Source organism: Balaenoptera borealis (genome assembly GCF_965194805.1).
Source record: "Balaenoptera borealis genome assembly, chromosome: X".
Lineage (NCBI taxonomy): Eukaryota > Metazoa > Chordata > Mammalia > Artiodactyla > Balaenopteridae > Balaenoptera > Balaenoptera borealis.
The window spans coordinates 122,876,355-122,891,462 of NC_138881.1; the positions used below are offsets into that span (position 1 = coordinate 122,876,355).

At 38.9% G+C, this 15,108-nt stretch overlaps 1 protein-coding gene across 3 annotated transcripts in view; it reads right to left on the minus strand.

The window, feature by feature from the left end:
* The window catches only part of LOC309620104 (uncharacterized protein), a 554,572-nt gene that overhangs the window by 275,926 nt on the left and 263,538 nt on the right, over window positions 1–15,108 (minus strand). For all 3 annotated transcript variants that reach the window (XM_082376202.1, XM_082376201.1, XM_082376200.1), the window contains one exon: window positions 12,718–12,830. In XM_082376202.1, the coding sequence (XP_082232328.1) occupies window positions 12,718–12,830 (113 nt within the window). The remainder of the gene's footprint in view (window positions 1–12,717; window positions 12,831–15,108) is intronic.

The following is a 15,108-nucleotide window of genomic DNA, read 5'->3' on the forward strand; positions in this document are numbered from 1 at the left end:
ACAACTGCAGCACGGTGTACTTCATAGCACATACCTTAAGAATATATGTGTTTGTAATATGGATAACTTCTTTGTTGTACCCATCAAGGAAAAAATGTGACCTTCCCCCCTCTCCTCTTCCTTCTTCCTGCTTACCTGAATACAGGCATTATCATGCTGGACTGTAAAATAGAAGCAATATGTTTAAGAAAATAGAACAACTTGGAGTTCCTAAAGATTACAGACTCACTATGCCAGCCCTGGATGACCAATCTGGATTTGCACATGTTAGAGAAGTAAACTTCTATTTTGATTAAAAAAAAAAAAAAGAATATATGTGTTTGTTTATTTTATGTCTACCCCACTAGACAAAAAATTCCACAAGGGTAAGAAATATCATTATTTACAAATATATATCCAGTACTTATCATGGCATCTGGCACATGGTAGGCCCTCAATTAATTTTTGTCAAAGAAACAAATACTGAAGTTTTTTGGTTCCATTTTCTTTGTTTTATTTTTTGTGTGTGTGTGACCAGATCTAGTGTTAGGAAAGACCTCTCATACTCTGCTGGTGAGGGGTAAAAATTAGCACAATCATTTTGGAGGGTAATTTTTTCATATTTTACAACATAAGTCAGATGTTATCTCTTCTCTGCTCACAACCTTCCGATGACTTTCTATCTCCCGCGAGTCAAAGCCAAAGGCAATAAAGGCCTACAAGGCTCTACATCATCTGTCGTCTCCCCATCCCTCCACCTCCCTGGCCACATGGGCTACTGCTCTCTCCCCATTCACTCTACTCTAGCCACACTAACTTCTTACGATTCCTCAGTACCTTAGACGTGCCCCTGGCTCAAGGTCTTTACACATTTGCCATTCTCACTGAGAGGAATGCTCTTCTCTGGATATATAAGTGCCTTTCTCCCTTCCCCTCCTTCAGGTTTGCCTTCGAATGTCACCTCAGTAGGAAGATCTTCTCTGACTACTTCATAAAAATAGTCATTCCACCCATGCCCAACCCCAGAGCTCCTCATCCCATTACCCTGCATTATTTTGCTCCAGATCACACATCATCACCTGACATATTTTATATATATATATATTTTTTTAATTGCATGTCTTCCCTCACTAGAATGTCAGCTCCATGAGGACAGGGATTTTTTTTTAATCCATTGCTATATACTCAATGCCTTCAAGAGAGCCTGGCACATAGTAGATTCTCAATAAATATGTAGGGAATGAAAAAGTGAATGAATGAATGAATACCAAGAGCCTGAAAAATGTTCATGACATTTCAACTAATAAATCTATTTCTAAGAATCCATGCTAAGTAAATAAGAGATCTAGTTGTACAGGGGTCTATTTACCAGGTTTTCCTTCACAACATTACTTATAAGGGTAACAAATTAGAACTAATCTTCATGTCCTCTTATTATAAAGGAGAAGTCAAATAAAATGTCATACAAAAAATTTTAATGGAATATTATGCAATCATTTAAAATTATGTCATTATAAAATTATATTAATGACATGGGGAAATGTTCACAATGAAATATTAAATGAATAATTCATGATACCACAAAGTATCTGTAGTATAATCCCTAATGTGAAAAACTAAACATATAGATACAGTATATGATAAATCTAATGTATGTAACAAATATATAGAATACATACATATACGTACATATAATAATGGAGAGAGAGAGAGAGTGGGAGAGAGAGATGACTAGAAAATCTTAGAATTTCCATAATGGTTATTGTTGAATAATGGGATTATGGGATTTATGGGTGATTTTCCTCCCCTTTTTTGGATTTTTTTCTGTACTGTTAAGTTAAAAAGACAATGTTATAATAAGAAGGAAAAAAATCAATGATATTCTTGTAGATAACCTAGTTCTAAACAAAATCACTTTTGGCTTTTTTTGCCGGATAAAATAGCAACAAAATGCAGTCAACGGAACTGAACAAATGGACATGCAACTTTTTAAAATAGAGGGCTTAAGTGATTTATTTTGTCCAAGTTAATGTTAAGCAGCTCCTACTAATTCACAGATAACAGGGTCATTTGTCTCTTACGGCCTGGCTCATTATAATAACATCTGCTGTTCGCTTATAGATAGATATTTGTTCTTCCATTTTTAGGTCGGGGGAAAAAGCATCCAATTTATCTAAAAATGGAATGAAGCCACAGAATTTAGTTACTTAGGAATAACTGTTGTAATGTACACACAGTAGATATGAAACATTTAAATACTGGGCCAGACAGTTCCTTTGATGTTATATTTGCTGTGGGGATATTTGTCCTAATAGCCAGAAGTACCCAGAGAAAAGAGTGAGTAATAAGTGATCATGTTCCCGGAAGCCTTCAGCACAGGGGAAATTCTTTTTTCTTGCCTAAAACCATGAAGTTCTGACTACAAAACTTGCCTGTGCACAAGAGCAGGAGACATTCCAGTACATTCACAGAAGGAATTCTGGAGCTTTAAAAGGGAATTAACACAGCAGAGAAGCATCGCATGGATGTATGCACTTGCAATTAAGAATAAAAATAAGCAAGAGGAGAGCACTCGAAATCCAATCACCAAACTCCGTGAAATGGAGTCAGGAGATCTGTATACTTTAAGGACAGAACTTCGTGCAAATGCAAATAGACTGAGGATGTGCCCGCACTGATACCATCCTGTCTGGCTGGACCAGGGTCAGATGCAGACGTAGACATGAGGGGTCAGAGACAGGGCTGTGAAAGAGTAGAATCCAGATCAGAAGGGTGACAGAAGCACTAGCAGAAATGAATCTCACAACTGCAGCTACTCCTAAGGCCTTAAATATAAGTTCACTCTCAGTAATAATAATAACCATAATGATGACAATAATCTATTTAGCATGTGTTACATGGCAAAAATTGTGCTAGGTGTTCTTTACATTTATCAGTCCTTTTTAATTGTATATTTATCAACAGAATCATTTGATGTCAACTCCTTAAGATACAGATGAGAGCGCCTAGAACCCATATTCTCCTATTTCTGGAAAGTTTACTTCTCTTTCCAGATTTTGGTTAATTCCCACTGGAATGATGTTCTTTTAGTTATTTGTGACTCCAGCTGCCTCCCTTCCATTGTAGGATATATACAGTCCTGAGGTAAAATCATCATCAGTTACGCTTATACTAGGACTGGATGCACCTACTTGACGTCGCGGTCTACAGTCTCTGTCCTGGACCCTCTCAGTATTGACAAAGTGATAAGGGCACGTAGACCCAGTGCCAAGTAGGGCAGCCCTGACTAAGGAGCCTCTCAAAATCCGTGCCTCTCCAATGCCCCCACTCACACACCATTTCCCCTCAGATTAACCACCACTATCGATCCTCCAAACTGCTCCTCCCTGGACAAGGGTTTGAACCTTTACAGCCTCTTCTGCATGCACTCAGGTTCATTTATATCCCCTTAAAATGTTGCCCCAAATTGCTATACATGGGCCTATTGGATGGCAATCTGGTTGAAAGAAAGGGCTCCAGTCAGGGACTCTATCTGTACATAGCACTTTGTGGAAGACTGAAAAAATGTTAAGTCTCTAAAACAAAGATTACCGGGAGATGTGGGGAAAAGAGGCCAGTGAAGGTGATATTACAGGAGGCCAAAACAAAACAGAAACAAAAAACAAATATCAACAAAAACAAAATAAAACAGGCCATTCCTGAGCCTGGTTACATACAGGACTGAAGGGGGAAATCCAACCAGCACTGAGGACATCAGTATTATGACTTCTTCTGTCCCAGATTTTATACTTCTATTACTGTAGCTAAGACTGACTCACTGAATTTATGATCAACTAAAATTCTCATTTTAAAGTGCATGCTTCCTGTCAGGTTGCTTTTTGGAGCCAGGGGCATGGTGGACATTTTTTATTATTTTGTTTGAATTGGCCACTCCTCCTAAGCTGTCAAGATCTTCTGGGGTCCTAAAGCCTTAGCAATCTCTTCCAGTCTCATATCATTTGCAGATTTGCACCACAGTATCATTTGCTTAGAAAACACATATGCACATGTGCAGTGAAAGCTAAATAAATGTGGTTAGTTTTCACTTCTAGCATTCCATTCAGCTTTCTTGGACCCCTAATAAGGCAACAGTTGTCTTAATGACTCAATTAATCACTTCATACTACATAGAGCAAACATATGGACTTCAACGCAAAGGGTACTAGAAGTTAAACATTCAAATCTGCAATTAAAACGTAGGCTCTGTAAAACCTGCTACTGGGACAATCATGATATCCAGCACTCTGGGATAAATAAAAATAACCTCTAGCTTGAGAAAAGGAAAGAGGATGGTGAAAAGTTTACAAATATGAGAAATACAAAGTGATGTTTTCACATTCAAACCCAGTTCACACAAAACGTCAGTGAGCAGGCTAATTAATACAGAAAGCAAGGACTGGAAGAAGACCCCTTCTCCCTCTGTAAAGGCATGTACCAGATTTGCGTGCCTGGGGCAACCTTACTTGTATTCTCATTCAGAGGGTACCCATTAGTCAGCATTTTCTACTTCCTGGCTCACTGGCTCCCTCTGTGGTATAAATACCTTTGCACATTGAGAAAAACAGATCAAGAACATTAGGGGATTTGTTAGTAGACACTCAGGAATTCCCAGTTCTAAAAACAAAACAAAATCATGGAGTCTTATGATTCTGGAGAACTCTATACATAGGCTTGGCCTGCTCCTTCCCTACAAAGCAAGACCTGGAATCTCAAAATCGTGGGTTTGAGCCCTACCTTGAGGGCTTCGTGGAGCTGAGAGACTTGGATTTTGGTACTACAACTAACTAGTCCTGTTCCCTTAAAAAAGTTAGAGTTCTGGCAAATGAGGGATTGGATGAGATAAATGACTTTCAAACCCTTAAAAATAGTTGAAATTTTTTAAAACGCAGATGAATCTTATGAAGTCTTACTTAATAAATGAGATTAAAAATATATAAACAGAGGCTCTGAGTAAAGCAAGGTGGTAGCCCAGATTCCTGCCAACTTAGCCCCAGAAACACCTCTGAGTCACGAAATTTCTATAAGCACAGTTTGAAAACCAATAACAAGGTCCCTTCCAGTTCTATAGAATTCTATTCTGGCTTATGATAGAAGAAATGTAAGCTACTCTTCAGCTCCTACATTCTATGGGTATATAAAGCAGAGGCTTGGAGACCTGTAACAGATTGTCCAAATATAGTCAGGTCACAAAAGAGGATGTGATCGGTTCTACCTGAGGAAGTAAGAGAAGCTGACCCTTGATCTGAGTCTTGAAGGATCAATATCAGTTTATCAGGAAGCAGATTTGGGAAAGGAATTCAGGGCTGTGGACACAATATATGCCATGGTAGGAAGGTGCAAAACATCAAGCAGCAGGGGAGACTGATTGGAGACAAAGGTGCAGACGTGGGCAAGCAGGAGTCTGATCATGAAGACATCTACGTCTCGCACTAAGGAATTTAGACTTTTCTTGTAGCCTGACACCACTGCAATGTTTCAAACAGCAGTGTGAGTTAACCCCTCTTTCTGGAACACTTTCTCTCCAACTCTCTTCCTTTCTCATTCTTCAGGATTCAGCTTACATATCATTGACTCTGAAAGGTCATTTCTTACCCTTTATCTAAAGAGGGCCTTCTTTCTCTCTCCCCTCCTTAGAACCAAAGTTCTGTGAGAGGTGGGGCCTTGGCAACCTGGTTCACTGTTGTATCCCCAGCACCTAGGAGAGTGCCTAGTGCATAATGAGTGCTCAATAAATATTTGTTGCATGAATGAAAGAAACGAAAGTCTGTCTGCAAAGCCTGGACTCACAACCACCTTTGCAATACCTCTTCAGCTGGGCCTGTTTTATTAGTGACCCCACCTTGAAATGAATACGGGATAGTGGGTTGACAAAGCCAAGGTATCCAACAAATAAGAGGCAAGAATGAAAGCTGCGGTGTCTAACTATAAGAAAGGAGCACTCTGTATACAGAAGTTTCCTTAGTGGTCTTAAAATGCTGATGCTCACCCAGATATACCTACTTAACTACTGGGAGATCTAGGCCCCTGGGAAGATCTGCCTATTATCTTGCACTCAGAGCAGCTCTGCTGACTTAGAGGAATTTATTTTATGCATTAAAGTCATAATCACATCCTTCTACATATCGAAATGTATTCCATCTTTCCAACCAAAATTAAGTACAATGAACCTAACTGGCTGGAAGGAGGCTTATTACTATCCCTGGCAAGTTACTTTCCCTCAATTTCCTCAACTGTAAAATAGAAATTATAGTAGCACTTCCCTCATAGGTTTGTAATGATGATGAAACCAAATAATACACATAATGCACTTAGCACTGCGCCTGGCACATAGAGCATGCTCAGTCACTGTTAGCTTTTACAATCATTATTGTGATCAGTAGCATTATTAACACAGTGAAAGTGTTTATGAGGAAGAGCAATGCATTTTTGTGATGGGAGCTGAATTTCCCTTGCATAAACCTGCCTCTCTCTACATGGCAGGTTCCAGATCCCGACCACAAAGGCCATAGATTTGATACCTGTTCCTCCCCAGCAATATCCTGAAAACTCCCTTTCATTTGTCTTTTTCCCTGACTAATAAACCATTCACCACTAACTACTTATAATCATTTTCTGCTGCATAGTTTTATATTTGTTTATTATCTTCACAGCTGTCTTGCCTAGCAAGGATAGAAATCTATTATCTCATTATTATACCCGAATCTCCTGATCACAGTGTCCTTGCTTCCCTGCTCACTTCCACCAAAAGCATCTTTTGGCAGGACAGGATTTTCCTTCCTCCTCACCCTTTCCTTTCTATTCCCCACACACCTTGTAAGGAAAGGGGGATTTAGGGTAGATAAAAGAGACAGGAACTTTGTTGGCATATAAACCAAACCAATGATGGTTAAACTATGAGATATGATTTTGCTATGAGACAAACCATGAGATAAAAGATGGTCAAATATTTTCTTATAGAGAGTCCACCCTGAAAAAATCATTTATTCATTGAAAAAAAATTTATTTAGCATATTCTACGTTCAAAGTTCTGGGGGTTTGGCTGTGAACAAAAGCATGCTAAATCCTTCCTTTTTATGAAGCAGACATTCTAATAGGGGAGACAGACAACAAATATGTATATATCACCAAATAGGGATCAGTGTTGAGAAAAATAAAACAGGGTAATAGAATAGAAAGTGTTGAGTGCATGGCTGGAGGAAGGATGGTCAGGGTAGACTTTTTAAGGAGGTATCATTTGATAATTGGAAGTTTTTATGGGACTTCAAGGATTTGGTGCTTCCCCCTTGTGGATGAAGTCAAGACTGGGGTTGGGGGGAAGGGAGGGTGATAAAAAGATGAGAGGATCACAGAGACGGTGAAGGAAGTTCCCAGATGCTCATTCAAGATGGACTCTGCATGGAAAATGGAAGGGAATGTTTGCACCATGCTGAACATGATGAAAACCTTGCTCAACTAATAGTAAGATCTCTGTGGTAGCATCCTGGACTTCCAAACCTATATCATCAGGTGTGTTAGTCTTGAAGTTAGATTGAAAGGACAGTGTGGACAATGGAAAGCAGGACTGTTCCATACCATCTTCTCCCAGACTCCAGTGGAGAAGGCCCCAGACTGTTGAGTAGACAAGGGAATGGCAGGTCAGAGTTCCAGGTGGTGACTGTCAGACAGCTACCTCAAAAAGACCGAAAAGGTAGGAAACAAAAGAGTAAAGCCAAACCTTCTGATTGCTCCTGTAGACAAGGGAATGCTGCCCCTTTGAAAATAAGGGACAGCTAGGGAGACAGCCACAAACATTTGGGTTATAGCACTATTCTATTATGCTTACTAATAAAATCCATTATCGTCCTAGAGGTATTTAAGTACTTTATATTTAAAAAGTTTTTAATTGTTGAAAGCAACTTTTATATACATAATTTCACTTGATCTTCTGTGAAAGAGACAAAGCATGCATTGTTATCCAATGTTGTATATGAGGAAACTGAGACTCTAAGTGACTTGTTCAAAGTCCCCAAGTGAGTGGGAAATTCGAAGCCAGAACTTTCTGCTTGCTCAACCAAGCATTTACTGAGCTTCTATATTCAGCCCAGCACTGTTTGGAGCACCAACAAGATACTGAAATCATCAAGTATTATGTCTGCATACATAATTTCTGGGAAATCACTGACAGTATAAATATATAAACTATCGCTGAATATCATTCCTTTGAATTAAAAGTTAATAGAAATCTATAGGGGAGAAAAACCCTCTACCTAAACCTTGCACTTTACACCAAATTAACTCAAAATGGATCACAGACCTAAGTGTAAAATGCAAAATTATCAAATTTTTAGAAAAAGCCATAGGAGAAAATCTTCAGGACCTAGGGCTAAATGAAGAGTTCTTCGAGATGGCATCAAAAGCCTGCCACAGGGCTTCCCTGGTGGCGCAGTGGTTGAAAATCTGCCTGCCAATGCAGGGGACACGGGTTCGAGCCCCAGTCTGGGAAGATCCCACATGCCACGGAGCAACTGGGCCCGTGAGCCGCAATTACTGAGCCTGCGCGTCTGGAGCCTGTGCTCCGCAACAAGAGAGGCCGCGATGGTGAGAGGCCCGCGCACCGCGATGAAGAGTGGTCCCCACTTGCCGCAACTAGAGAAAGCCCTCGCACAGAAACGAAGACTCAACACAGTCATAAATAAATAAATAAATAAATAAAAGAACGTGAATTTCTTTAAAAAATAAAAAAAATTTAAAAAAAAAAAGCCTGCCACATAAAATAAAAAATGGATAAATCAGACTTCATCAAAATTAAAAACCTTTGATCTGCAGAGGACCCTATTAAAGGGATGAAAATACAAATTTCCATACTGGGGAAAAATATTTATAAACCACATGTCTAGATATGATACCTCTCTAGAATATATAAAGAACTCTCAAAATTCAACTGGAAAAAATCCATTTATAAAATGGACAAAGATAGGGACAAGGAACAGACATTTCACTGAAGAGGATATAGAGATAGCAAAGAAGCACATGAAAAGATGTTCAACATCATCAGGGAAATGCAAATTAAAACCACAGTGGGATATCACTACACCTTCAGAACACCTAATATAAAAAATAGTGAGAACAACAAATCCTGGTAAGGATGTGAAGATACCGGATCACTCATCCATTGTTGATGAGAATGTAAAATGATTCAGCCACTCTGGAAAACAGTTTAGCAGTCTCTTAACAAAACTAAAGATGTGTTTACCATACCACCCGGCAACTGCAGTCTTGGGCAATTGCCCCAGAGAAATGACAACTCATGCCCACATAAAAAAGTGTACACAAATGTTTTTAACAGCTTTATTTGTAACAGCTGAAAACTGGAAACAAGGCCCAGATATCCTTCAACAGGTAAAAGGTTAAACAAAATGCTTACATCCATACCATGGAATACTACTGAGCCATAAAAAAGTAACAGTTTATTGATACACTCAACAACTTGAATGCACCTCAAAGATATTATGCTGAGTGCAAAGAGCCTATCTCAAAGGTCACATACTATATGATTTCCATTTACATGCCTTTCTCAAATGACAAAAGTACAGAGATAGAGAAGACATTAGTGGTTGCCCCGCATTAGTGATGGGGTGAAGGGATACAGGTGTGAATATAAAGGATTAACTTAAGGGAAATCTTTGTGGTGATGGTACATACAGTTCTGTATCTTGATTGTGGTGGTAGTTACATAAATCTACACGTGTGATAAAATCGCATAAAACTACACACATACACACACATGAATGCATGTAAAACTGGTAAAATCCGAACAAGCTCTTTGGAGTGTACCAATGTCAATTTCTTGGTTTTGATATTATACTATCATTATGCAAGATGTTATCATTGGGAGAAGTTGGGTGAAAGATACATGGGACTTCTATATACTATTTTCGTAATTTCCCAAGGATCCATAACCATTTCACAATTAAAATATTAAAGAAAGTGAGTGAATGGGATATTTGTGTATTTCTGAACAGAATTCCTTCTAAGATGAAACTTTCTGGAGAACAAAAACAGCACACAACAGCATAGTATGGTGGGAAGAAGGTCTGGACCAAGGATGAAAATACCCTGAGCCATTATTTATCCTCTTTGATTTCTGTGGTTTTGTCTTCTCTGTCACAGACCTTGCTCCCCTGGCCATGTGTGTGTCTATCTGACCTAGGCCAGGTCAATCAAAATCCTGTATCTCCTTGAGTGTGAATTTTGATCCAAGAAATGGTACATAACCCAAGCCAGGCCACCAAGAATCTCTCTCTGGGGTTTCCAGAGTTGGTGCTGAGCAGGACAGTGGTAGGGTTTCTGTTCCCCAGTGGATTTCAAAAAAGCAAATATATAACTCCCATACCTTCCGGGAACCATGTCCCTAGCTAGTTGGAGGAACCTGAGAGAAAAAGGCCAGGATGCAGATAGAAGCTGCAACAGGAGCTGGAAAAGGAGCAAAACAGAGACCAATTGCCGCATGCATCCCTGGATACATTAGATCCTGAGGCCAGACCCGTCCATCTTTCTCAATACCCTGAACCAATAAATTCCTTTTCAGCAATTATGAGTGTGTGTTGGATTTTCAACTAAAAGTTTTCTGAACAGTGTAATCTTTTAGCATCTCAATTTGCACGTCTATAAAATGAGAATAAGAATATCTGGGAGGGAGGGAGACGCAAGAGGGAAGAGATATGAAACATATGTATATGTATAACTGATTCACTTTGTTATAAAGCAGAAACTAACACACCATTGTAAAGCAATTATACTCCAATAAAGATGTTAAGAAAACAAAGAATATCTGATGTACTTGCCTCACAATTTTGCAGTAATAATCAAAAGAGACAGCAGACATGAATGTTCTTTATAGCACTGTATAAATGTAAGGGGCTGATATCTATTATTATAGAGACAAACAAACAAAAATACTCCAAAAAAATTCCAGCCCCTTTCCTCAGGATTTTCAGAACAATTGTATTCCAGTAATTTCCAAAGCAACATTGAGAGTAAGAAACAAACACAAAATGTCACTATAAATAGATTTTTTTAAAATTATTATGATTCATGTTCAGTGATTCATTTATGACTCAGAAAAAAACAACCAGAAACCAGCATTCACATACATATAAAAATCTTCTCTAAAATTTAAAAATCTAAGAAAAGTTTAGAAATGTGTGTGAGAAGAAGCTCCTATATCAGAATTTTTTAAATTGAGCTATACTTCCATTTTGATCAGAAACCTCCTGCTTGGGGCTTCCCTCGTGGCGCAGTGGTTGAGAATCTGCCTGCCAATGCAGGGGACACGGGTTCGAGCCCCGGTCTGGGAGGATCCCACATGCAGCGGAGCAACTGGGCCTGTGAGCCACAACTACTGAGCCTGCGCGTCTGGAGCCTGTGCTCCGCAACAAGAGAGGCCGCGATAGTGAGAGGCCCGCGCACCGCGATGAAGAGTGGCCCCCACTCGCCACAACTAGAGAAAGCCCTCGCACAGAAACGAAGACCCAACACAGCCAAAAATAAAAATAAATAAATAAATAAAATCACTCAGATGATTTAAAAAAAAAAAAAAAGAAACCTCCTGCTTATATTATTGTATGAAGTCACTTTTACATACTGTCCATTGTGGTCAGATGGATTCTCTAAGTCTTAAGTGGACTAAAATCCTCAACAAGTTGCTTGTTTCTTTCTTTTCACCTTAAATGGGTCAAATCTCAATTGAGTTCAAATGGTTCCTTTTTCCTAAGTTATAAAAAGCCCAGCCAAACTCCTGTATTGATATCAATTAAATTTCATTTAAAGCTAGACACCTACTTATAATTGGTAAGCCCATGAGACAGCTGGAGCTGGGAGGGCTTTGCCCAGCAGTCGTGGCCTAAAACCCTGTGCAAGATGCGGCAGGTGGGGAATCTACTCTCAGCACTCAACATTCTACCTGGATCCCAGGAGCCCCAGGCAGCACAGACAAGCAGGGTGTTCACCCCTATGAGCCACATCTAGCTTGTGCCAGAGGATATTTGCGCAGGGTAAGGCTGGGGAGTCAAGGGCACCAAAGCCAAGAGAGGAACAAGAAAGAGAGTAGTAGGAATCAGCTACCCTGCTAGCCTCTGAAATGTCTGGAAACAGAAAGCATTTAGCACCCGCAGTGAGGCTAAGTAGTACCTGGAAGTGTGAGGTGGGGAGCAGTCACTCAGAACTACCCGAGAGGCTGCATCCTGGGCTTACGTCCTCAGTTTTGTCCACCAAATAAAACATAATTCTCAACTTAAAAAAAAAAAGAAAAGAAAAGAAAGTGTGAGGGGGAAAGGAGCCAATGAAAAGGGTGGTTTATTTACAATGAGAGCTCTTTGCAGATTTACCTTTAGCAAGTGCTTTATTTCCCTTCCAGCAATGCCACTCTGTAACAAGTAAAGCGGAAGCTACACTTTTGATATTTCCGGAAATGGAAAGGAATGGGCATGCATCTCCTCTCTTATCAAACATGCACACTGAGCCAAGCCAGTTCCCCTCTCACACTGGAGAGCCAAAGCCACGGTCGCAATGCTGACCACCAGTTACTGCATTCTCATTCCCTCACAAGGCAGTAGAGAACGGTGGTTAAGGACCCAGACTTACACTGAAATGTAAACTACCTTGGTTCTAACCCCGATTCTACTATCTACTAGCTCTGTCACCCACAGACATCTCACTTACCTTCTGCGTCCATTTCCTTGCTGTGGGGTGCCAGATACTCTGCCTGCTCTCCCTTCCAATTCAGAGCTGCCATCGTCTTCAAGGATCTGTGGGATTCCCTCCTCTAAGACAGCCTAAAGAGAAGAACAGAGTTTTTCCTGTTATATAGCTTCTATCTCTGCAAGCAAATCCATGTCTTTTGGTTTTGAGAGGCGTGTTCTCACTGTACCCTCTGGAATAACAGAAAGGGCATTAAAGCACAAGAACCATTGAAAATAAGGTAGTCATAAGTAAGAGGGGGTAGAAATGTTCTTCTGGCAACAGATATCTGAGGGAATTATGGCTACAGCATGGAACGAAAATGATAAAAAAAAAAAACTTTGACATTGTAAAAATGCTAAAAACTCTGACTATGTAAAAATAAAATCATTGGGGGCCATCTTAGAGGCAGCCTACCACACATGTAGTTTTAAAAATAAGAATTCCAACCCCTCACTGCTTTTCATAATATTTTTATTATCTCAAGGTAGAAGTTACAGAATCTAATAACTCTTTTGGAGAAGCAATATTTGTTTGAAGTTTAGGGATTTCTTCAGTTACACTTTTTTCTTCTCTGTTAAATCAAAAAGAATTTAATCTAGTACCTATTAAAAACAGCCAGTAAAGTACAATCCCAACTTGTAAAATTAAATCTGTCTATGCATCTAGCTGTATAAATGTACAGATCAACATATGTAATTACATTTATTAATAAATATGTCAAAATGAACCAGACAATTGTTTTCTCAACAAAGTAAAGCCAAGGACACCTGCAGGAAATGCTCAAGAAAGGAAAATCTTCACCAAGGAGACACTTTGACCCCAAAAGTTTCAGCCACTGATGCTTCAAAAGGGAGCCCTTGGTCACTGCCTTTGTTTTATGGATTAAGATCCTGATACACAATTCACTCCCCTCTTTGGCAGAAATCAAGATGAATTGATTGGTAACCAGAGATTTCCAAGAAAATAGTCAAATCAAAGATTCAACATTTTAGAGAGGAAAGAGCACTAGACTATGTCATCTTGGGAAAGTCTAGATCCCTCTCTACAAAGTGAGGGTCTTCAACAAAGCCATCCATAGGACTAGTCACTCAAGATGATCCAGGAAAGAAAAAATGGCACCATGGTCAAGTGAGTTTGGAAAATGCCAAATACAATACCTCTCTTGGAGTTTCCCAATGAACGTTGTCATATTTACTGATTCAAGTACTTCTGAAGTAAATGTGTTTAAAACTATTTAATCTAAATTTTCTGTTTATAAAGCTTTTTGTGTCACATACACTGGCTTAAATATCACTATTACCCCATGAAGAAAGCATCGTTACTTTACAGATGAGAACATTTTTACTATTAGCAAGATCACTTTAAGCAAATAAGAACAATTTTTATATCCAATTCAGTTTGTGTTTCCATTTGAGAAACATGCACTAACCATACTTCAAACTATGTAACTAGAGAATAGAACATTGCTGTTTACTAATACCAAAGTGACCACATTCTGAAAAACAGGGCAACAACTGAGTGTTTCACATGAAGCCATGGTAAGGAATCAAATCATGCTTTGTGCCACTGCTTTATTTTTCATTCCTCCACTAAATCCTTCCACTGCTCATACAGTCATTTCCAGAAGCAATTATATTTTAAATCATTTAATTTTCAACTGAATGTATTATTCAAAAAGTGATAACATGTTTCATCTGCTGCCTCATGAACTCTGTTATTTTTTTATGTTGCAAATAAAAATGAAAGAATTAAAGTTTGAAACTGCCCATAGACTTAATAAGGATAACTTATCAAATAATTACAAGACGGAATCACACAGGGAGCCTTATTATGTTACGAGCAAAGAGTAAAATGTCTGCATTATGTCAATAGGGAGGAAACATTTTTGCTTTAAGCTCCAATAAATACAGAGAAACAAGTAATAATAACAACAATAACAATAATAACCATTTACTGAATACTTACTATATGTAAGGCACTGACCTGAGTGCTTCATGTTTCATTTCATCCTTACAACTACCCATAATTTATGCACTATTATTAGTCATATTTGATGGTGAAGGAAAAAACAACTAATGTTCAGAGAAGCAAAGTGACTTATCCATAGCTAGCAAGTGGTAGAACTAGGACAAGAACAAACAGCCTTCCCTTAACTTCTATGGTAGGCTCTTCACACTCTATCTGCTCTTTAAAATATAAATTTAATGTTCAAAAAATGAAAAGAGATGTTATATTACACAATTTTAAAAATAGCTGAGAATCCAAAATGGCCTTCATCGACAATACTTCAATATATAGTGATGCATTACGACACTGGGTGAGTTCATACCATCTTAAACTGAAACCTAAAAGGGTCCTTGGTAGCTGTCT